The sequence below is a fragment of the Sorghum bicolor genome, chromosome 3, assembly GCF_000003195.3.
Source record: "Sorghum bicolor cultivar BTx623 chromosome 3, Sorghum_bicolor_NCBIv3, whole genome shotgun sequence".
NCBI lineage: Eukaryota > Viridiplantae > Streptophyta > Magnoliopsida > Poales > Poaceae > Sorghum > Sorghum bicolor.
The window spans coordinates 12,810,431-12,836,719 of NC_012872.2; the positions used below are offsets into that span (position 1 = coordinate 12,810,431).

General features: G+C 42.4%; 1 protein-coding gene across 1 annotated transcript; it reads left to right on the top strand.

Annotated features, from left to right (window-relative positions):
• On the top strand, positions 10,927-12,806 carry LOC8054683 (probable mediator of RNA polymerase II transcription subunit 26b). The gene is made up of 3 exons (XM_021456123.1): positions 10,927-11,469; positions 11,580-11,648; positions 12,720-12,806. The coding sequence occupies exons 1-3, from the start codon at positions 10,927-10,929 to the stop codon at positions 12,804-12,806; spliced, it is 699 nt and encodes a 232-aa protein (XP_021311798.1).

Sequence of the window (26,289 nt, forward strand, 5' to 3'; positions counted from 1 at the left end):
TCTTGGCTATTTAGTACCATCTATATCTATATCTATATCTATATCTATATCTATATCTATATCTATATCTATATCTATATCTATATCTATATCTATATCTATATCTAGGGATGAAAATGGTATGAATATTTTCTGACCGTATTCGAGACCAAATTTATTTAGACAGGTTCAGATCTGTCCATATCTGAGTCCGAATATTCAACATCCGATACTGTATCCTTATCCGAATACTTAAATCATATATTTATGATATTGACATCTTATCCGACATGATTGACATTATCCGTATTCAAATCCAAATTTAACTAGAAATATGAAAACAAATATGATATGTGATATCCGTCTGTATCTGATCCGTTTTCATCCTATATCTATATCTATATCTATATCTATATCTATATCTATATCTATATCTATATCTATATCTATATCTATATCTATATCTATATCTATATCTATATCTATATCTATATCTATACTCTTGTTTAATATTGAAGAGCGAAGCAATTCTTATGTTCCTCTTTTCTACTTCATAGAATGTCATCATGTCTCTCCTTGTAAGACCCAGTACTCACGACCCGTGCTCACATGAGTCAGAACCACATGTGTTTATTCATCTAGCGATGGAGTTTGATTCAAATGTATATTGAAACATATGACATGATAATTACATAAACCTTTGAGGCATAGGTTGTTTAGGTGACCATACAACAAGGTGTACATTTCATTGCAACACAAGGGTATGTTTGCTAGTAAGCCTAACACAAGGCAATTACAACTCCTTTATATTATAAACTAGTTTTTTTTACAAAAATAGGAGGGAAAAACACCATACTGACTTCAATTTTAAGTCTATACAAATGAAGAAAAAAGAGGCTACAAAAGACTAAAACAAAGAAAGACAATCCTTAAGAAAAGATTTCTTTGAGGAGTTGCACCTAAGAATAGTAAGATAGCTCCTCACATAGGAGGGATTTCCAATGCAACAAAGAAAGAGATTTGTCATAAAAATAATTTCATTGCACATGGACTAGATGCACCATGCCACCACAATCACAATTTCCATAAAAATAGGCTACCCAAACGACTGTCAACTAAGAGCAAGCCAATCAATGGAACATTCATATCCTAGGTTATACCAAGCAGTCACCGTCATGGGTTCATAACCACGACAAGAATCAGGTTGTTCATCGGAAGTTAGAAGTGTGGGTCTCTGATGGCTCGAGTACTTAGAAACACAAGTGAGACATAATGGTGAAGTATTCTTCATGTTTAGGAGCATCCAAATTGGGGGATTGGATCATTCGGTGCTATCCTACGGCTTGTTGGCAGTGAGGTTTCTTCCTAGTGAGTAAGGGAATCAACCCTCTCTCTTGATGTGTTTAGGGAGGAACACTCTGCTATTCCTCTTTGTTGCTCTATTAACCAATGGTTCTCCTGTCTAGTCAGCCTTTGAAAGTCTAATATCTCAAATGGGCTCTCCTGGTTTAGCTCCCTCTCTCTGGAAGTTGGCCCACCCCTTATATATCAAGGAAGGTTAGGTACAAGTTGGTTTGGAGGTTTTGGTCAATGGTCTTCATGCACCAGGTGCAGGAGGGTGCTGCTGTGGAGTCTATATACTTTGGCCTTGTCATGGAGTTGTAGGAGCTACAGGTGCCACACTTGACTGTTAGGGGTTATCCATTGGGTGAACATTCTCGAGGGCTTCTTAGCTGTGAAGGAGCCCTGACCTATGGGGCTAATAGGTGGGCCCTAGAGCCTCGTTCCCCTAGAGTTGGTGAACTCATTTGTCTTGTTGTATCACACCGACTACATGACCCTATCGAGGAAGTGGAGGACAACACCTCGTGCCCATTAAACAGACTGGAACCATGGAATCTCTATATCTACTAGGGTCGTGGATGCCTACCAGATTGGCCACTGCTCGAGACATCAGTTCCTTGCTCAAGTGTTGGCTCAGTTGCTACTGGGCTAGAGTCAAGCTTAGGCTACCATCACTCAGGAGCCCATAGCTCTAGCAAGCCCTCGAGCCCTAAGTAGTGGGGTGTGCTCTGGCCCTACCTATCTATCAACCAGAGGGTGTGTGCGAGCATAGCCGATGGTATAGCGTTTGAGCCCCCAAGCGACCTTGAGTGGCGAGTTGAGAGATGTGTCAATCCGGAACTCTACCTAGGGACTTAGTATACCCCTAGGTTTGAGTCTCATCAGCAGCTAACACCAAGCACTAAAAGAACACCCAGAAAATAAGTGGTCCAATGTTTCATCCATGTTTTGGCTACATAAGATAGAAGAGTAAAAAGGTAGATGCCTATGCTTATTTTGGAGAATATTTTTGGTGTTAAGGCGGTCCAAAAGCAATAAGAAGAAGAAAATTTTTTGCTTTCCTCTACAGCTACTCTTCCAAAGCCACTTGAATTTTTTTAGTCCCTAAGAACTCCCCATAATGGCTTTATATGCTTGCCTGCTTGTGTATAAGGGCCCCAAATGTCTAACCACTAATCTTTCAGGTGTCGTATGGACTAGATAGACAAGAACTTGTATTCCAAGAAAATCAACTGCTTAGAAGCTTCCAAAGAGAGTGGTAAGTGGAAGTTATCTTCGACACTCCTAGAAAGAAAAGCAGCCACCAAGTTGTTTTGGTTTCTGGCAAAAGAAAAAGGCTATGGGAATCCTAGCTTCAGCAAACCAAAATTCCAAACATCTCCCTAGAGAGATACTAAAGCACCATTGCCTACCACACAAGAGGCTAGGCCAATGAAATCCTGAGATAATTTCATAACATCTCTCCACCAAAAAGATCTAACTATTCTTCATAAATGTAGGGGTACTGGATGCAAATGAAAGGCAGTCAGGTAAGCTATACATAATGAGTTTCACATTTGTTGTAGAATTTATCTACAAATTTTCACAAAAGTGCCTTATTTTGTGCCTTGAGATTTAAGGCCACCCTCATCCTTTGGACAACAGGCCATTGTCCAAGTTACTATGCACTTTCCTTGACTATGTAGATCCTTGCCATTCCAAAGATAGGTCTTCCTAAAATTATGAATTTGTTTAATGACGGCCTTTGGGAATTTAATGGAGCTAAGCCAGTACATGGGTAGGGATGAAAAAAAGAAAGTTAACCAAAACCAATCTTGCAAGGTAAGACAACAGTGTCAGCCAATCTTCTTTCTATTTTGCACACTAGCGGTAGAAAATCAACAATAGATGGTCGTGTGGTACCAAGGGGCAAGCCTAAACTAGGTAAAAGGAAGCTAACCAACTATGCAACCAAAAGTGGAGGCTAGATAGATGCAACCCAGTTAAATCAGCAAATGATCTTAGGAGTACCTTCAGCAAAAAAAATCTCTAGCATCAGCTTTTAAGAATAATAATGTGTCATCAACTTATTGGACTAGGGAAAATCACCACTAAAAGCAGATCCCAAAGGATGATTGATCAGGCCCCTAGAGTATGCATCATTAATGATATTTTGAAGCAAATCAACAACAACCACAAATAGAAGGGGTAAAAAAGGATAGCCCCACCTCACACCTCTTTTTCAATGAGAAAACTTTCAAGGAGTTCCATTTAACAACACTGCTGAAGTTCTAGGAGTTAAAATTTGAGATATCCACCCAATCCACCTTGTGGTAAAACCTTTACAAGCTAGAATCTACAAAATAACTTGATGCTCAACTTTGTCAGAGGGCTTTTCAAAGTCCAACTTCAAGATGAACATTTCCTTCTCGCATTGATGACAACAGTGTAAGAACTGAAAGGACTAGGATAGATAATCTTCAATTGTACAATCCTTCCCTTTATGAAACCATATTACACAATACTAGTCATCACAGTCTAAAGCCTATTAGCAAGCATTTTGGTGAGAAGCTTAACTGAGCAATTAAGCAATAAATTGGTCAATAATCATTCACTATCTCTGGATCTTTCTTTTAGGAATAAGAGTGAACAAAACCTCTTAAACTTAGGCTGGATCAAATGCCAACATTTCTTATAGAAATACCATTGAACCCATCTGAGCTAGGGGCATGGTCGTCCAAGGGCATAACAACTACTGTTAATTGTATCTCCTCATTTGAAAATAATCCATCCAAAAATAGGCAAGTCTATTGGCTGAATGAGGGCTTCTATAAGAAATGGCAGAAATATCAAAACAACCCAACTTATCTTTAAAAGCATTGAAAAGGATATTAGCCCTGAGCTCATGATCTATAACAATTGTGGAGTCATCAATTTTGAGAGAGGAGAGAAAATTTTGTGATAGCTCCTGGTGCAAAAGTGTGACAGAATTTTGTGTTTTCATCACCTAAAGTCACCCACTGAGCAGTTCTTCATTTCTTCCAATAGATTCTTTTAGCTTCAAGAAGAAACATCAGATGCCTACCCACTAAGGCTTTAACATTTAGCACAATAAAATGATAAGTCCTTGTTCCTCCAGCCCACCAAGAGTGCTAAGACCCAATTGTACTTATCAATTAGCTGACTTAAATTTGTAAATTTTTTGCTCCACTTCTTCAACCCTTGTCTAAGAGACTTAAGCTTGGCATTCAGACCTTTGGCTAGCTAGTAAAAATAGGGTGACATATTCTAGTAGTGCTCCACCATTGGTAGAAAGAAAGCAAATTTCAACCAAAAGTTTTCAAATAAAAAAATCTAAGTAGCTTTAGGAATGCCATTTTGCATCTGTAAGAGATATGAAACTTGATATGATATTATCCTAGATAAGTCCTAGACTGAGCTATAGGAAATGTCGTGAGCCAACCAAAGTTAAAAAATACCCAATCAAATTTCACTAAAAGGGATGGATCCTGCATATTTGACTAGGCGAAAGAGGACCCATTCAATGCATCTAGCCCAAATATAGTGAACTTGGGTTTTGGTGATTGATGAACACAAGTAGTCTAATTAACATATGTTTTTTCTATAGTGATTGCATTTGAGTTAGTCACAGTGAGAATAGCCAGTAGTGTCCTAGCCCTAAAGGCTTAGTTCATTGATATCTTATTGTGCAAAGTTTATTCATGAAGATTATTAAGGATACTATAGAGTGAATGTAGGTTGTGTGCATGGATACATTCACTATAATGTGCATTAGGGTTTTGTTTTTCTAGCCATATTATTAAAGAGTCCCAAGGTGTTAAACTTAAGAGAGTCAAAGCGAGAGTGTGTGGATGCACAAGAGTCTAACTTTTAGTCAAGTTGATGAATGTATGTGGCCCTATTAAGATGGTTTTCACATTAAGGATCTCAAAGAATTTGGATTGGTCGACAGACTTCAAACGTGTTGAAAACAACTCCAAAGTATGCATGTGATGATAGGTTGACCCTTGGTGTATTATATAGCTACTCGTACTGTTTCCTAAGTAGAAGTTATTCTGCTCTAGTGACTAAGTGGTCATCATATGATCTTGTTTGGATTGTGATCCTAGTGGGTCATCTAGGGAGCCGCAACTTGACTTAGTGGCTTGTTGGCCAACTCATTGACATGTGCCATTTGATATGGTGTGACTTTATGACTCTTGGCAGTTCATCTAGTGAAAGTATAACTTGAGTTAGTAACTTACTGGCAATATACACAAACATACAAACAAACACACACACACACACTACAATTAATATCTATTTGCAATCAACACTTGGGATAGTAGCAAATTGAGAAAAGGAACCATATTCTATGACAAAGCAATCAATTCTAACAACAACAAAACTCATCTATAGCTCATTTATTGAAGATCTAGATACGTGGACTTGAGGATCATGTGACAAGAATGAATTGATTGTAGGTACATCTTTCTAGTTTTGGTGGAAGGGGACTACTAGAGATAGATCACATCCTAAGATAATGATGCATTGTTGGATCTATATCATATGACTTGTGTTTCTCATTTGGAATTTCTAAAGTAATGACTATTGATGGTGCCAAGTTGGTGGAATTACCATGTGTGTGCAGTATGTGGCACCATGGTGGTAAGGGATTGCGATCCATAGAGTTTTGGTAGCATAGGGGCATAGAGAAAGGGTTGGGAAAGCCAATCATACTTGTTCCCATGGAGCCTAGGCTAATCTCTCAAGGGTAGCTAGCTAATGAGTTTGTTTTGGTAGCTCATGAGCCCCTTACTTCCAAGCATGGCAACAATAACTACTCTAGTTGTACATCACAATGTTAAGTTGAAGCCTAATTTGCCAAGCCTAGCAACATTTGTTGTACATGAATCTATTAATGATAGTGGAGCCATCCATACACACTACTTGTTAGGTTCTACCCTTGTCTACTCCTCTCATGTATCCCTTTCTAAGGATGCCGTCTATCCACCACGTGTTGTGGCTCTACCATTTAGCTTGTTGAGATGGTCAATCAGACCTAGCGCCACCTACATCTCTAATGAGAATTAGTCACGGCTGCCACTTTCCCACTTCAAGTAAGGCCACCCAAGCTATATATTATAGGGAATATTTGCAATTGATGGTTAAACAAAATATACCGTATATATGCATGATGCCTTATTTTTATGTTTAGTGTTTTACATTCCTATTCCAAGCTATTTTAGTATTTGATCAATCTAAATATTTATGTTGCTATGCTTTGTTATCCAAGTTATTAATGGGGACAAATAAGAATTAATAATAGTGTTTATGTGTATCACCATTACAAGCATCTATTTCCATGCAACTACCAAAATAATGCCTTAGTAGGGCTTGCTCCACAATAGGACCATGCAGAGAGTAGAATACACCACAGCCTTCTAAGATGATAGTGAAATCGTGGCTCTAACCCTAGATGGACAGCCCCAAATAATTATAGACTAGGGGTAGTGATTTAGCCTACAAATATTGAGCCACAAGGGACCAATGTCCATCCTCAGTACAAACACATAGAGGCAAGAAAACTAAGCTTTCCACATAGAACCATGATCCAAACTCAAAACAACCCTCACTAGCATTAGTAAATTACAACAATATGACATTACGGTGATCCCCTTGCCAAGTCTCAAATGCATCCTCAATCTCCCAAATCCTCTCTCATGTTCACTCTCCTCCCTCCCAAACCCTCTAAGTCTCTAAAATGTAAGATTCCTCCACCCACACTGGAGCAAGCTCGAGCCACTAGAAGATGATGGAATCAGGACACAGCGATGGAATTTAAGCATCACCATTCATCCTAAACTCTCTCGCCCTCTAAAACCTTAGGGCAGTGGTATCCACTAGCTAGAGAAAGCTAGGGGCACCAGGTGATGATGGAATCTGGGTGCATCAACACCACCTAAGCATCAACCCTCATCCTCCTTACTAGTGTGCCTCCATCATGGCTTGGCCGGTGCTAGGCACCTAGGGGCAAGATTCTTGAGCCTAAGTCACTGGAGGCCAAGGCACCACCATCCATATATAGGACAGATGAGTAGCAGGTAGAAGGAGTTTTAATCAGATCAAAAGATATCGACTTTGTGGCATGTAGTGTCAATCAGCATGCTCTCCAACAACAAGCGATAAAATAAAACCCATGAAGCCTTTCCTCTAGCCATACATTTTGCCGTTTGCTAGCTAGGGCACCCAAATCACACATGAAGCATAACCACTCACTTTCATGTTTTCGCAACATCCCTTTTATGTAAGAAATGGTGCAAGTACCGAGAAAAAGTTTGAAAAATATTTGCCACAAAAATATGGAAAGGTTAATTGTGGAGAAGTTTTGACAAATCAAAACTTTCCTAGACTATTTGGCAAATTTTCATAAAAACATGACTTATTTTGCCCATTATTTTAGTGACCAATTTGGTCCTTACTGACATAGTGACACATAGTTCCAATTAATATGCTCTCTAACAGTAAGAGATAAAACAAAACCTAGGCACTCACCACTCAATTAGTGGCTTTTCATGGTACTCCCTTTATTCTACTCCCTCCAACAACTTATAAGTCATTCTAATTTTCTTATTTTGCCCATTATTTTAGTGACCAATTTGGTCCTTACTGACATAGTGACACATAGTTCCAATTAATATGCTCTCTAACAGTAAGAGATAAAACAAAACCTAGGCACTCACCACTCAATTAGTAGCTTTTCATGGTACTCCCTTTATTCTACTCCCTCCAACAACTTATAAGTCATTCTAATTTTCTTAGAGAGTCAAAGCATCTTAAGTTTGACAAAATTTATATAATAAAATAATAATATTTATGATACTAAATAAATATCATCTAATTCTTCACTAATTATATTTTTCTAGTATTACCTATTTGATGTCATAAATTGATGAGGTATATATTGAGGCAACTTCCAATGACAAGTCGACCAACCTAGATGGCTTTAGTAATGAGTTCATCAAGAAATGTTGGAACCATATCAAAAATGATTTTTATGAACTATGTTGGGCTTTTTAGGGGAACCATGTCTGCCTACAAAGTGTCAATTACAATTTCATCACTTGGTTAGACACTTGTTTTCAACAACCTTTGAGGCTTAAGTACCCTAAACTCTTCTATTTTGCTAAGAATAAAGCCATAAGTGTTTCCATGTTCCCTCTATCCTCTTAAGCTTTTCATCAACTTCAAGTTCTGCAATCTTTCAGAGAGCATTATCCTTTAAATGAGCTTGAAGATGGGTACGATAACTCATCTGCATCGAGAACTTACAAGCACCTACTGGACACACAGGCAGATTCCCCAAGTCTATAAATGGTTGGGGGAGTGTTTCTGTTAGTGAAAGCATAAGGTTTTTTTCTTGCTACTATTGAAGGACTGTCTAAGCACAAGGAGTAGCAAAAATATGCACCTAGATCCTAGAACTGTACGTGTTCTTTGTCAAGCATCAACTGAAGAAACGGTTGAGCATTTGTTTCTTGGCTATCAGTTTGTGCCAAAAATTACTGGAATCTGGTTGGTATTATGATTCAGACAGACCAAAGCATTACTGCAGCAGTTACTTCATGTTGGTCACAATATTGATGTGTTGGGCAATTTGGACAGTCCGGAATGATTTCATCCTTAAGGTAGTTCAGCTAAACATCCCTATGGGTAAAGTTGTGTCTGCAAAGGAAATGAAGATCCTCTCCCAAAGGACAAGGACTAGATTTCCTCATACTTTTGATTTTTGGATCCATAATCTATTGCAATTGCTCTTTTTTTCCTTATCTTTTTTCCTTTCTTTCATTGTTTCTTAGCATTTTGGTTGTCCCTGTTTTCTCTTTTTGGTACTCTGATTATTTAATAAATTTCTTGTAGCAGCTTTTTGACCCTCCACTTTCTTTAAAAAAATTGGTCAAACTTAAGGTACTTTGACTCTCCAAGAATGACTTAAAATTTGGAATAGTGGGAGTAAATTATAAGACATTTTGACTTGTTTAAATGCATTGCTTTTAGTATATTATGTATCTACACACACTATATATCTAAGATGGTAAAAGCCACATATCTAGAAAAGCCAAATAAATATTTGGTATAGAAGGGTACCTGAAAAAAAATACCTAGACTCTCGCCACTCAATTCTATTTTATATATATATATATATATATATATATATATATATATATATATATATATATATATATATATATATATATATATATATATATATATATATATATATATATATATATATATATATATATATATATATATATATATATATATATATATATATATATATATATATATATATATATATATATATATATATATATATATATATGATTCATTCTTTTTCTTTTTGCAAGAAATTAAATAAGGAGTTTTATGGTGCCTACTTACTTCGATTAAGGAGGGGTGAGCTAGGCTAAGTATTCTTTTCCAATCATATAGGTAGGTGTAAAATGTGAAAAGGAGACGTGACAGATGACGACTAAAATAGGAAATAGGAATTGAATGAAGTCTGAAGAAGTAAAGAAGATGCTTTTAGATCTGAAAAAGAATTAGGAAACAATCTCGAAGTGCTTAGCAACATATGATGGTATTGATTTGCCCATCAATAGCAAGAACAGTAGGGGCTAATCTGCAAATGCACTAAACCTCATTTAATTTCCAGCTCAGACCTCAGACTTGTAAGCAAACGGCTACAACCAAAATAGGCAGGCATGGAGTGCTAGAGATAAATAAATAATAAAAAATAAGCAGTGCAAAAGGAGATATGAGAGATGACAGAAATGGGAATTGAATGGAGTCTGAAGAAGTAAAGAAGATGCTTCTGAGATCTGAAAAAAGAATTGGAAAACAATCTCGAAGTACTTAGCAACATATCATCATGGTATTGATTTGCCCAGCAATAGCAGGAACAGTTGGGGCTAATCTGCAAATGTGCTACACTTCATACAGTTTCCAGCTCAGACCTGAGAGTTGTATAAGCAACGGCTACAACCAAAATAGGCAGTTAGTAACTGGCACTAAATGCTGAAGAAAAATTAGAATAAAACAAACAGTGCAGAGTACACAACACTCTACCTGGATCCCAATCTACAATTCTCCAGTCTCCTCAACCTCAAGGGCGCCGCCACAGCAAGTCATCTGAGAATATTTTGCTGCAGCCGAAGCGGTGAGCACAGCCGCCGATCCAGGGGGTCGTCGTCGTGCTTTTCGCTGCCTGTGCTTGTGTAGCTATTATTAGGTGGCCGGTGTTGACGGGAGTTGTCAAGATCTTCTCTCCGCGGCGGTGGTGTCGCAATCCAGTCCAGCGCGCTCGCAGTCTCAGGTATATACTTGTTTTCCGTCAGCCCCTCTATCGTCGTCGTCAATCTTCATCCTTCAGTTTTTTGCTCCGTTTAGCTTTCGGCATCTCGGTTTTCTACTTTCCGCTAAGAAGCCCACGGCGCCGGGCACGACGGTCGTGTGAGACTCGTGAGTCGCTGCAACAAACCGAAGAGGTATCTGGCTCTCTTGTCCCAAAAGGCCATAGCTTTTCGTCATCTATCCAGTTCATGAATTTTTGAAGCACTGATGAAGCGCACGGATACTCCAGGAATGAAGTCGTCGTCCGGGAATTCTTCGCTGCCCGGTGCTGCGGCGGACGAATCGGGGCTGGAGCCGTGGCGCGAGCTCTTCCGCGGTCGCGACATCTACGACGTGATCGAAAAAGCCATCCTGGTCGCTGCCACCGATTCGCCGCACGAGTTCCGGCGCCGCCGTGACGGCATCGTGGGGCAGATATACACCGCGCGGACCGTGCCGGCGGTTCCGCAGGGAAGGGCTGCAGGCGAGCGCAGCGGTAGAGCTCTGGAGGTGTCGGATAAGGCCGGAAGCAAACTGGCGAGCTGCACGGTCGCGCCTGCGGAGGAGCCTGAGGATAACAACGACAAGAAAAAGGGCATCGCCGCTGCCCAGCACGGAAATGGCGACGGTGACAATAATACCGACGACACTGCCTACGGTGCGATCGGGATGGAGTGGCTGCAGTCACTCTCGGATCAGATGGACGCAGAAACCCAGGAGATTAATGAGGTTCTACGGATCAAGGAAATCCTCCTGAATCACCCTGAGCAGGTAGCAAACTGGAAGAGTACTCAATTGTAACCCTAGCTTGTGGATCTGAATCATGGATGCATTAATTTGTTGTATTTATCTTACCATAGTTTTCTGTCATTGTTGCGCAGTCAGTTGACAACTTGTTCGATTCACTGAGGAGGCTACAGCTGATGCAGCTCACTGCGGATAAAATCAAGGTACGTATACGTATACGTATAGCTAGGGGGATGAAGCTTGCAAAGCTGCATGCCTTGGAATCGATGTTTTAAATAACCAGCTTTAGCGTCTAGGAAGACTGGGGCTATGCTAAACTAGGTTTAGAGCTAAACACTTCTTTGCCGCTATTAGATGGATTTAGCCCGCTAAATCCGTTAAATAGAATCCCATTTAGCCCACTAATCAGGCGGGGGAACCAAACATGGCTTCCCAAAGTTGAGCAAAGATATGAACTGATGTGTTTGTCTTTTTTTTTTTTTGCAAGGAAAACTGATGTGTTTGTGATATGTATCATGTATAAACTGATGTGTGTTTGTGAGACTATCACTTGGTAGTTGTTGGTATTCATAATATCAGTTCGTCTTTTAGGTTTATATATGTGCAAAATTCCCTAATGTTTAACATGTTTTTGTTCGGCCACTAAATAGGTTTATAGCCCCTGGAAAAACTAGTCACTAAAGATAACAGCTGTCTATTTAGAACACTGAGGCTAGTTTTTCCAGAGGCTAATTAAGCAGACTAAACCATTTAGTCGTGGATCAACAAAAAACATGTTAAATATTAGAAGATTTTACATATATAAACCTAAAAGATGAACTAGATATTATAAATTAAATACCAACTAATAATTAGGTGATCGATAGTGTCATAAACATATCAATTTATTCATGATACATAGCACAAACACATCAGTTCATATACAATTATCTTTTCTTCATAGCTTCCCCAGCCTAATTAGCGGGCTGGGATGCTATTTAGTGGATCAGTTAGTAGCGGCAAAAAGTATTTAGCTCAAAATGGGGATTACCTTAGCCCCAGTTTTCCCCGAGACAAAATCAGGCTATAGCTGACTATATCTAAAACATTGAACTAGCCGCTAAAGATTATAGCCGGCTACTTAGAACAGTGCTTGGAATACATACAGTATAGAGTGCGCATGTTCAAGCATTCGCTATATCTGCACAACAATTTGTACTATATTGTTGCTAGCTATCGTTGGTTCCTAGGTGTTCCAGTGTGTGTGGATGATACATAATTCTTGGCACTTGCAGAGTACAGAAATTGGGGGTGCAATTGTGGCAGTGAGCAAGCACAAGTCACATAAAATCAGGATGCTCGTGCACGAAATCATTAAGTAAGATCATCACCTCAACCGATTTTAAGTGTTAAATTTGATTTGTTTTGTTATATCTATTAACCCCCGTCGAGTCGTCGACCCCTGTTGGAAAAGATTTTTCTAACATGACCATCGACATATATATAGTTTAAATCATCATCATTGTTCATCAGCATTCCATTATTTGAAATAATGTGTTGGAGCACTTTTTTTTGGGTTAAACCCTCCCGCTCCACTGTTTTTTTTTTCCCAAACACCAGATACACCGCGCATTCCCATTATTATTAGTATGGTAATCGATACAGAGCCACAGAGTTTAGAGTAGCAGAAGACACAGTACCAAAAGCACCTGAATAAAGAGAGCCAACAGTCCAGGCAGAATAATAAAGCTAAAGATCTATCACCACTTAATCCATTACACAGCCAGCAAACAGCACCAAATCAGTGGATCCCAATAACCACAGAATGTCGACTCCGTCTGCAGCTAGCACCTCTGTTCTTATTAGCCTGATGATATCTTCGTTATTGTCATCAACCTGTTCTTCCACAGAAGTTATGCACAACTGCTGCCTCTTCGGGGCTGCAAGCATCATGCTAATGGGGATGAACAGCAAGATTATGTTGACGCCCTCGGCGACCTTTTCCTTCATGCCGTCCTTGAAGAGACCTACCAAAATTTAATTTAAGAAGCGAACAAGCTTTTACAGTCACCTCAAGAGGACTGTTGATGTGCTTTTATCAAAGCACATTCTATCAAGGCAATTCCAAATGTATTGCAGAAGTTAGCAAGATATGCATCCAAAAATCATGAGGAACCTGTCACGGACCGGTGGTGCTGGACCCTAACTACGAAGGTTGTAGTCGTGATCGGTAGAAGGACAAGGTTTTTTCTCTTTGCGCCCTATGTTGGAGAGTAGAAGATATGATAGAGACTAATTTCTTTTTTGTTTAATTCCTAGTCACAAAGGCAAATTACATAGCCCTGTGGAGAACAACAATTCTCCTAAATTTTAGGCATAAAGTATGCCTTCCCTAACATACTTAAACCAGGCCCACCTGGGAGTGGGGACCATGCCTAAGGTGCGCCCGTGGCATTCCCATCATGTGATCGGTGGGAGTAATATTCCCCCACATGAAATCTCTCCTCCCTTGTGGAGCAGCTCATCCACAAGCTAGAAGGACGGATGATGCACCATGAAGGTGTCTTCACAAGTAGCAAACACCAGCAATTCACCCTTTCATTGGTGAGCACCTGGCAGACACCTTGCGACAGGCGTGTGCACACTTAGGATCTAGCGACAGGCGTGTGCACACTTAGGATCTGGAACGGCAATGCCATAGTGTGCATGGCTAGAAGGGGTGGAGTGTGTCCGAAGGCGTCAAGACAAATTTCTTGAGTAGGGAAACTTGGAAGATGTTGTGCAAATCCACCCTGGGAGGCAGGGTGAGCCGAATAGTAACATTGTTTATGATCACCTCAACACGGTATGACCCATAGAAGCAGTGTTGCAGCTTGCTGGTAGTCGAGATCTCGAGAGAGGCCAGGGTCTATTAGCAAACATGAAACCACACCCAATCCTCAATGACATACTAGACCTCATGGTGGTGCTTCTCTTAGTCATTCTTGTAGACCTCCTAGACCTGCTCGGACCAGTAGGGGGTCATCTTTCAGCAGCACGTCATGGTTCGCCATGTTCTTAGCCACTATAGTGCCCAAGTCTCGCCTGGTTCATAGGAGCAAATCGAGCGAGGTTCTAGGCCATAGACAACCTTGAATGGAGTGTCATGTAGAGAGGACTAAAAGGTCATGCTGCAAATGTACTCAAACCAAGGTAGCCATGGCATCCACTAATAGATGATCCCATGTTAAGCATCAGAGATACATGGCGATGATCTCGTTTGTTGCCTCAACCTGACCATCCAACTAGGGGTGGAAGATGGTGGCCATGTGGAGCTTGGTGCCACATGGCCACATCAGTTCATGCCAGTATGTGGAGGTAAACACCAAGTCTCAGTCTAACACCATGGACTGTGTGATGTTGTGGAGGCGCACGATGTCACCGAAGAACACATGGCCACCATATATGGGTGGGCAAGTGGAATGAAGTGGCTATAATTGCTAAAGAGATTGACCACCATAAGGATCACTAACTTTCCACCCATGCAGAAAGAGCTTCAATAAAATCCAAGACAATGTCTGCCCAAAGCACCTGTGGAACAAGAAACAACATTAGGAGCCCCGTTGGAGCAACTGTTGATAAAATCCTCAGCACATCATAAAGGTTAGGCATGGGAAAGTCTCAATTAAGCTAGTGGAGAGTGTGTTGTATGCCCTCATGGCAATCATCATGGATAGAGGAGATCAACTCATGAAAGAGGAGCGATGTTGGCATGATGGAAAGCTTGGTGTCGAAGGCGACTAGGCTATCGACGATGGACCATAGCTTGGCCTACTATTTAGCCTAAATTTCATCTTGGATTTTCACCAGAGTCATGGCTTGACCTTGGCGGAGATGGTCAAGGAAGTCAAACCAAGGTGATGAAATGGTGAGGACGGCAACCACCTCCATGTCGAAACATGATAGGTCGTCAACCATGGTGTTGGTGTTTTCTGGTTTATACTCCATGCTGAAATCAAACCCTAGGAGCTTGCCCACACAACGGTTCTAGGAAATGTTGAGATGCCAATCCAATAAATATTTGAGGTTGAAATGATCTATCCTCACTAGAAAATGGCATCCCCAAAAATAAGGCCAATAGTTCTGAGTGGCCTACATCTGGCCGATCAACTCTCATTCATATGTTGCCAAGGAGCAATGTGGGGCACCACCAGTCAACAAAAGAATGTGATGGGTGCTTGTCTTGCATTAGCACTACACCAAAGACATGGCCTTAAGCTTCTATGTCAATAACTAACTATTGCTAAAGTCTAGCAGCACTAGCACCGGCACCATGGTGAGTGTCACCTTTAGTGCCTTGAACATTGTAGTAGCCTCCTCTAACCATAGAAACCTATCAAGTAGGGATATGAGTGTTCCAATGATGGTGTCATAGTCCCACATGAACTTGGGGATAGTATCCTACAAGGCCAAAGAAGGTGCAAATAGCACATGCCGAGCGGGTAGGGGCCAATCTAGAATTGCCTACACCTTAGCTAGATCAATGTCCACAACAGCCTCAGAAATTATGTGGCTCAAGTTGACATGGAGTCCACCTCGAAGGTGCACTTGGACCACTTGATGAAGAGTTTGTGCTGCTAGAGGGTGGTGAGCACCATGCACATGTGGTGGAGGTGATCAGCCCATGAGCTACTGAAAATTAGTATGTCATAAGGAAACTAGCACGAACTGGCTAGGAATGGGTGTAGCACATCATTCATGAGCACCTAAAATTTTTCCAAAGCATAGCGCAACCCAAATGGCATGATGAGGAACTCATATAGGCCATCGTGTGTCTATAAGGATGTCTAGGCCATGTCATCCAGGTTGATGCAGACTTGGTGGTGAGGGCAAGCTTGGTGAAGAACCGAGCATTATGCACTTTGTCAAGGGTTTCATCAACCACCAAAATAGGAAAATCTCCTTGACCATGATGGCATTGAGGGCTCTATAGTCACACAGAAGCGCCACAAGTCATCAACCTTCTTCGCCAATAGAACTGGCAAAGAGAAGGTGGTGGAGCTATGTCTAATCAAGCCCTGGTCTAGCATGTTAGTGCACTAGGATTTGTTCTAGCTCATCCTTGTGTGTGTGTCTGTGTAGCGATAGTGTCTGACAACCATGGGTGTTGGGCCTAGAAGAAGGTTGGAAATGTGACCACGGGATTTAGGTAATGGTAGATCATGAGGCTAGACTAAGAGGGCGACAAAATCAGCGAGGAGGGTCTCTAGGAGGTTGGTGCTAGAGGAGGAATGAAGACTAGAGCTCGCTGATCCGCACCATGCCAAGCTAGTAGACTTGGTGATAGCTATACTAGGGCAATGGTAACGGCTCTGAAGTCCCATAAAATGGGCCTAAGGGTCACAAGCCATTAAGTGCTCAACACCACATCATCATAACTGGCTAGAGAAATGACAAAGAAGTCCACCTAGAATGCCTCCCCATCGATGGAGAAGGGCACTCGCCGGAACACACCTAGACAAGGGACACGCTCGTAGTTGGCCACCCTGACCAACATGTCTCCTCGGTAGCATAGCTAGAGATTAGTGCATGTTGTCGCCTCCTTGAATATGAGGTTGTGCATAGAGCTAGAATCAAGGGCGTGGAGGGTGGTGCTGCCTACTTGGATGCACACTTGCATGCTATTGCTGGTGCCGACACCGGTATCAAGTGCAATAGGATTCGAGGGGTCCGTGTCGACCAGGTTAGTCATCCAAGTCATTGGTGTCACCCAACTCTAATAGAAATAAGCACAGGCAACCCGTACCTTTTTGTGTTGTGGACAAACTTGTCATTGTAGTTGTAGCATAGGCCAAGGTGACAATGCTCCTTAGTCTCCACTGTGAACGGATGCTTCACCTAGCGGCCCTCCATGGACACTATTGTGGGTGCAGCCGATGGATGTGGATTGGTGTTGATAGATGTCTAAAGGGCAGGAATGTCATTGGTAAGGGTGATGATCAGGGTCTTGAGATCATCCCCATCAGTGCCCAACATAGTGGAGGCTGCAGAAGTGAAAGCGGATGACGATGCTGGAGTAATGGGAAGCGATGCCTAGGTAGACCTAGATTGTGATACCAAGAGGTTACGGACCGGCTGCAGTCCACCCTAACTTTGAAGCCTCATGATTGGTAGCGAGGCGAGGTTTGTCCTCTCTACTCCCTATATATGTTAGCAGATGAAGATAGGAATTCCTTTCTTGTTTAATTCACAGTCATATAGTCAGATCACATAGCCCCTTGGGCGACTAACAGTTCTCCAAAATCTTAGGCATAACACATGCCTTACCTAATAGACTTAAACCAGGCCCACCTAGGCATGGTAATAACCATGCCTACAACATGTTGTGGCCTTCCTAATCGGTGATCGCTAGGAGTAATATCTCCCCAATAGGAAAGAAGCCATTTCTTCAACCATATCTAGCATTTCTAAATAGAATCTGGAACACAATTTGCTCCAATGATGCATGCAATTAGCTCCTAGTTGGACCTAGCAACTTAGCACTTAAAAAAGAAATGACAAGAAGTCATTCTCGTTGCAAGCTTCCACTTTCTCGTAATCATGTTATCCTTAGTAAGAACTACATTGTTCTCTAACAGCCACATGGAGTATTTTTTTAGGGATTTTAGGTTTCCAGATATGTTTAAAGGATTGCCCATAATTTATTTTAGTTAATTGTTCATAGGTAGATTTCACAATAACACTCAAAGTTCTTGTCCATCTCCACCTTATAACATCATCAGATCCCAGCAATTAATGTTCTGGAGGGCATGATATTGAATTTTATTATATTGCTCCCTAAGAGAAGTTGGGACCACATTCTAATGTTTAGGCTACCATTACATGTCTAAACCTGAACACTGATTTTTTTTTTCGTTACAAAACTCAAATAGAATAGGGTGCTGATGACGGTCGGCAACAAACCTTGCCAAGCATCAAGCCAAATAAGGTCCTTATCCATTATAGACTTGAATTTTCCTCTGATTCATGTAAATATGCCTAATTTTCGGCAAAATCCATATTGGAGAATCATCATGTCTATGCTTGATTTGCCCAATGCACAATACTTAGGACGAGCATGGTCCTGCCAGATCTTGCCCTACTCATTTTCTAATTTTGACCACCATTTACTTACTAAGCTAATATTCACTTTCCTCAAATTATTAATTCCTAGACCTCCTTTCTTGGCACTTTTGCATATTTAGTCCCTTTGACAAGATGATATTTCTTCTTATTAGCAGTGCTCCCCCTCATATCAAAAAATGACTTCTGTTTTTATCAATCTTATCATGATGGTCTGGAGTAAGAGAAATATAGACATTTGATAATATAGCAGAATTGTTCAAACTGGATTTAATCAGAACACCTCTCCAAGCCATTGTTAGGAAACTACCATGCCATACATCTAATCTTTTAGCAGATTTCTCATAGACGTGTAGCCTGTAAATGATGTGGAGTCTGCTAGGACTTATACGAACCCTTTGTGGGGAACAGACCCAATATATATTTACTTTTTCACTATCATCGTTAATCATCAGTACCTAACATTTAGAAAAGTTAAGTTTCAGCCCAGAAAGCATTACATATATATACAGCAAAAAAATCATGTTTCGAGCCATGTCTTGGTCATCTTTGATGAACAAAATTATCATCTGCATAGGGCAGAATATCCACCCCATTGTCAACCAGGTTCCTGAACAAACCCTCAACAAAGGCTATTTTCCTAGGCATTCAGCACCATTCTACTCAAGGCATCAACAACAAAATTGAAAAGGATTGGGGGAAAAGGGTCATCCGGTGTAACTCCTTTGTGCTAGAAAAGTTGGGGCCAGTCTTATTACTAAACTTGACACAAATTGTGCCATTTTTCGCCATGTGTTCCATCCACATGCACCATTTTGAGGAAAACCCCCTAGGCCTTGGAGTTCTAGACAACAAGTTTCAATTGACCTTGTCATAAGCTTTGTCAAAGTCACAACTTCAAAAACAGCGTCGATGATGGGTCTAAATCTATTTTCACTATTGGTTTTGCCATTCGGCGAGTGAAAGTGGGTGATTATAATAAACTTCATCACCATTGGTTTTAAACTGGCAGTGATAATGGCGATCACCACCGGCCCAACCGACTGTGATAATCACAAAAAAAACAAAAAAAAGATACAGCGACCCAATGACTGAGCACATTTCCATCCCGCTGACACTGCCATGCTATCCACACCATAGTGGCAGTCATTTCCCTCATCGTGGCCTACTAGATCCACATCACCGGCCATATCCTCTCTTGAGCCCATCCCCATCTACCCATCTCTATGTTGGCTTGCTGCCTCCTTGTGCCACCAGCAGCCATCACCGCTGACAAATCTGAGAGACTGAGAGGTCGAAGGAGATTAATAGAGGAGATAGAGCACACCTCCAAGCTAGGGTTTCACAAGACAGGGTCTAAGTGCCATACTGGGGGCACACACCACGTGAGGGCATTGCCATCATCAAAGATGGCCAAACTGGCTACGTGGCCTAGCCTGGCATGAGCTTGGCCAAGGCATGGGTGATAGTGGTCGGGCCAGCACGGCATGGACGGTGCATCGGTCCATGTCGTGTCCTCTCATGCGTGGCTGGTATGGCCCAAGAATGGCTATATAGGCCTCGAGCCTTGTCGGGCTAGCCCATCAGTCCGGTGAGCCTGGCGTGGTCAGATCGGCCCAACAATATTCATAGAACAGAAATCAAATGTAAATTCATTCTTTCACATACTATTTAGACACAAAAAATGAATCCAATCATGTGCTTGGGGGCTCGCGTCTTCTCCTGTGCAAGGACAGGGGCCACGCGCTGCCGCCCACACTAGGGAAGGGAGGTCTAAGGCACCACTTGTGCTAGTGGAGTAGGGGGCATTAGGGTTGAGGATGTCTTGGAGGCTACCTAGGGGATTATATGTTGTGGGCCAACCTTTTTGTCTGGTCAGGCTGAGCTTGGCCTGCACATTGGGCTAAGGTCATAGACTAGGCATGGTCCTTCAATCAGGTAGGGCTAGCATTGGCCAGACGACCATCGGACTAAAATCCTATGCCTTGAGCGAGTCTACTGAGTTGTAGGCCTTTTGGCAAACTATAGCCATCATGGGGCATATGCATCGGGGGCCATGCCTTGACATCACAAGCAGGGCCATGTGCACTGTGCCAGGGCGCTGCCGCCACTGTGGGCCTATGCGTGGGGTCACCACCATAAGTCGCTACATGTCAGGGCCCATGTGCCATGCTGACTAGGCGATGCTGGACATGCGCCACACCATGTAGGGGAACCACTGTCAGGGCCCACACATTAGGCCTATATGCCATGCTAGAGAGAGGGCGATGTCGAAGTCTACTAGCTAAAACTAGGGCATCGCCATCAAGGACCATGAGCCGCACCAAGGAGTAGCCACTGGGTGGGAGGGAGAGATAGGAAGGAAACAATTGTGGGAGAGGGAAGGAGTTAGAGGGACAGAGGAGTAATGATGGCCTAATAGGGTTGTCAATCTATGTCTCCTGCGACAGTCATTCCCATGGCGCCACCTGTGAGTGTAGGCCCCACCTGGCCACTTCAAAGAAACACAACATGAGCTGGTTGGTGGGTAGGCTAGAAGAGGCACACATGGGTGGTCCTATCGTCGTTTTCACTGCTAGATTTCAAACCAACATTGATATATTATTGTCGTCAGTTTTAGTCCAACTAATAGTAAAGATGTCATTGCTAAAAATGATTTATGTAGCAAGTATTGAAGCTTCAGAACAAGGCCAACAAACTTCCTTCTTTTGGTTCCCTCAAGAATTTCATGTAGGGCTAAGATGACATTCATAATGTTTCTATTTTTCATAAAAGCAACTTCAGTTTTATAAATGAGATTGGCAGCTACAGCTTCAAGCTTGAGAGTTAAGGTTTTTGTGAGCCATTCATGAGGCAAATGGGTCTACATTGTAGGATTTTACATGCATCCTTAAGCTTAGAAATAGGCTTATGGTACCAAAATTAATTACCACTACTACACAAATGTTATGACCACTAGTTTCGGGCTTCAGTAGTGAAGGTACGTAGTGGCGCTCATCTTTATCACCATTGGCTTCCCGACACAATGAAACCCATTAGAAAAAACAAAACATATATGGTAACGCCCACTGGTCGTGCCTGCTGGCTAGTCCCTCATCCATACATGCCTGCCACCACACACTGGTTGGTGCCCTCAGCCATCCGTGTCCTCACGCTGCCCACGCTGTCAACCGCCGGGAGGGAGGGCGGCTCCCATGCCATTGCTTGCCGCTACGAAACATCACAGATCCACGTCAGCAGCGAGCCCACTATCTCTCCACCATGAAATCCACCATCTAGGCAGATCTGCCGCCCTGCCTCACCTCCAACACTTGTAAGGCCCACCATGCTCGTGGCCACCCTAAGGTGCACGTTGAGGTCCGCCACTCCCACACTAAGGTCTGCCACTCCAAGTTGGCATAGATCCACTGTCCGTGCAGATCCACCATCTCGCCTCCACCACCATAAAGCTTACCATGCCCACATTAAGGCCTGCTATCCCCGTGCTAAGGTCCACTACAATTGCTTGGCCCCTATGTTGAGGCTCGCCATGTCGAGCGCCAACGCCCACACACCAAAGTGACTGCCTCGTGGGGCGGCCATCGTGCTAGGCCCATTGCATCTAGGATGGGGCACTGCGCTGAGGCCCACTACATCTAGTTAACCCTTCAGAATTAGAAGGTTCAGAATCCATCAGAAGGTCCAGAATTCATTTATCATTTTATAGAAACTCTAGTTAACCCTTCTGAAAAAGTTCTAGGTTCAGAATTCATCAAGGCCAAAATGATGGCAGAAGTATTCTAAAGATTATATACCAGAACAGGGTGCTTATTTTTATTTTCAAGCATTTCAGTTTTTTATAGATGCTAATAAGTTATGCCTGGGCCTGGCACGTTCTAGTCAGCAATGATGTCAAAAGGGGCAAAGTTTTGGTCTATATATACTTGTTCCAATTTTTGAAACATTATCAATAGGATTTCATCATTAAGAACTGAAAATGGATTATGATTAGTAAGGCAATTAAGTACCTTCCAATGCAAGTTTCTTTACTCCCACAGTTTGTGCATGAAACATTTTTTTCTTGTTGGGCACATAATTTAAATAGTGTATGGAACACAGAGGTAGTACTTGATAAATTTACTTTAGAAGATTGTTTTGTTATTTTCTGGTGATATTAAACTATAGACCTCATATGTTGCATGTGCTATCTAGTACCATCTATCGAACTGATGGTCCCTTCATTCTGTGCTGCAGGGACTGGAAAGCTATCGTTGATGATTGGATTGCTGCTACAAAAGCTACAATGGATAGCGATTCAAGTGAGTGTTAATGTGGTATATCTTAGTACTTGTCTACTTGATCATTTCCTTCTTTAGCCATCAGCTTATTAGCTAAATGAAATTAATGTGTAGATAAAGATATGGATATATCGAATGCAATTACCACAGAAGATGAAGTAGGGCTTGCTACTCCACCTATGGACATTGGAGCACTCTATCTTGTGAGCCATGCAACTGAAATCCAAAATGTCTCTGAGGTGCTAACATATATACACATCATTTTGCTTTTTGCTTTTCTTTAAATAAGTGGCGCAAACACATTATTTCTTTGTTCTGTTAGTCAACCTACACTTGACACAATCTTTATTTCCAAATTTGATGTACTTATTCCTTTGACTGTCATGGCAAAAATGAAGTTCCTTCACGGCATGGACGACGAGACGACAAGTAAGTATAATAATATCTTGCTTTCCACTAATTACCTTTTACGAAGTATTTGGTGGCTTTTAACAAAAAATAACAATACACTATTGTAGCAACCAACTTGAGCATGGACAAAGGTGGCGGCTGTCGTCCGAGCAACAGTAGATTTGATGGTTTCAAGCCCTCAAGCAGTACTACGCCATGGAGCAAAGATCCAGTAGTAGTACAAGCATTACCAGCGATCCGAGGGCCGCAACCATTTGATAATGGGAATCCACAGGAGCTGCCAGGAAGAAAACGGAGGCGATCGAGAAACACAAACCCGCTAATAACATTCAAGAAAACACAGGAAGAAGGATCACAAGTCCCTCGTGTGCGCATCAAAGTTAATCACTCTAGTACTGAATGTGCACCAAGAGAACTTGTTGAAAAGACTCTTGTTGAGAAGAAATCCTATGAGGAGAATCAAGGTCCGATTAGTGCTGCGAAGGAGCTGCCGCCAGGCCAAGTCCTTGTAAGTTATACTTCTTTGCTATTGATACATATACAAATTGTTATATGATATTCAATTATTAATTTAGTTGAACATTCACTGATTTTACTGTATGGTTACTTTGGCTCAAGAAAAAGGGGATGCCAACCCAATCATCGGCAGGACCGAAGGTAGGGACATCGAAGAGGAAAGTTCAATTAACTGAAATGGATATAGATGAGACCAAGCACAAGCTACGTGGAGCTTACCAGGAAGCAGAAAAGTGTGAGTCCCTTTTTAGTTATAACGTTCATCCTTTTCATTTTCTGTGGCAATGACATTATTTACGTAGCACCTAACCACAATATATATTGTTTTTCTTTGTTCAGCAAAACAGAGACGTGCAATCCAAGTTATGGAGCTGTCTGACATTGCAAAATCAAGACAGAACCACGTAGTTATCAGGACCCCTTCGACGAATTCAATGAATCCCACCAACAGGACCCACAAGATGAATCGAAGTCAGATAATCAAAAGTTGGGAAAATGATCGATGCAAATGATTATTGTACTGTTAGTATATACATCTTCAGTCTAGATTATCAGCTTTTTGGTGGTCGATGTAAATGATGACTGTACTGTTAGTATTTATATCTCCAATCTAGACTAACAGCGAGATTTTTGGTTATGGCATTTCAGTTGCGTGTAATCCTGCTCAGGTAATGAGTATATAAATTCATCTGAAATGCGAATTGGGGGAAACTGGTGAATGAATGTTTTTTTCCATTTTCTACAAAAAAAAGAGCTCCCAGTTTTATATCCCAAAGGCCAAGAAGAGACATAAATTTTTCTTTACCAACACCTAGAAAATCAGTGCGACCTACCCACACCACACACAAACACACATGCACAAAGACACGCGCGCACACACGCACGCACACACGCACAAAGACGCGCACGCACACACACGCACGCACACACACGCACACGCGCACACACAAAGACACACACACGCACATAGACACACACAAACAGAATCCCACCATATTTTCCTTTGCATGGTACTCTGTATCCATTGCTATAGAAAGGACTTCCTTATGTCAATTGAGTAAAGTAAGTAATCATCGAAGTCCTCAACAGTTCTTGCAAGTTCGCATGTCTCAAGTGGAGTTTCAGAAAGCTTAAGGTCGACTTAACGGATCCTAAGGCAAAGGGGCAAGAAACACAAAGGGTAGGCCACTCTTCCTCTCGGCTTTCTTTGTGTACTATTATAGATCAAAAATAGGATTGAATATGGATTCAAGCCATAGCACAATGCCCCCAGCCCCCGTTCGGGCGGCGGAAAACCTAGCAATCGCAGCTGTTAAGCACCTCCCATCCCTTAGCCTACTGCCAAAGGGAACTATCAGGAGCTCCCTAGGACAGAGGCGCGAGGCTCTCTCGTCCAGGTTAGTTGCGAGCGCAACCATGCAGGGATGATGCCCTACAGCCAGGGTAGTGCCATGGCTTGGCGTAGTGGAAGCGGACCACAGGGTGCCACATAGGCCACACTCTGAAGAATGGAGGAGCCTATTGTTTTGGTTGTCTAAGGGCACCGACGGCGGTGATTTCTGATGCGATCTCACCCTCCCCCACTAAGCCTCCCACCCAAGCTCCATTTCCTCCCTTTTCCTCTTCCCCTTCATCTATAGCTCCTTGGATCTACCAGTCGAGCAAATCCTTGACCTCTAGGCGTAGATCCGATGGGTGTCCGTGTCTTAGCCATGTCGGACAATGCGGATGGCCTGGGTCAGCATGTCACTACCGGGACTATGGTTAGAGTGTCTGCTAGCATGTGGCGATGGCAAACAGCCTATCCAACCAGCTGGTGGATGGGGCCATGGCTAGGCACCACTAGATGCCGGGGAAGGGGCGACAATAGCCTCATGGCATGGAGGCATGGATGATGTGTGACAGCAGATGGCGACAAGGCTAGGGATAGGTGACCACAACGGACACCTTCTCAAGCGTCGATCTGGTGACTTGGTGTTGTGGCTCGTGCCCAAAGCTGGTGTAGCTCAGATCCAACCCCTCTAGTCTTGATCTGGTACTTCCTCGGCTGATCGCATGTTGTCGTGGGTAGATCTATGCAGGGGCATTTGGATTAGGCATGATACGTCTAGTATGAGGGCTAACAACTTCGGCAATCTATGGGCATGGCAACATATGGCTGTAGTGGCCAACATGAGTGTATCCCAAGTTGTGCGGGTAGGGTCACGTGTGGCTGTGGTGACACACCAACGCTAGGGCACAAGAGTGGGGCTACCATCCAAGCGTGGGACACTTTGTTACTGCATGCCTCCCACCATCATGGGCAAGTCCAGGAATGGCTTCACGAGGTGTGGCAATGGCATGCACCCCCTCCGCCCAAGCACAGACACCTTCTGGTGTGCACATACCACCATCGTGGGTGCATCCGACAGCTCCACGCGTTGTGGCAGTGACTAGCACCCACCCTCCGTCCAGGCATGAATGCTTGTTGGTGCATGCTTCCCACCATTATGGGGGAGTACAGGAATGGCTCCGCAAGGTGTGGCGGCGACCGCCACCCTCCTCTGTCCAGGCATAGGTG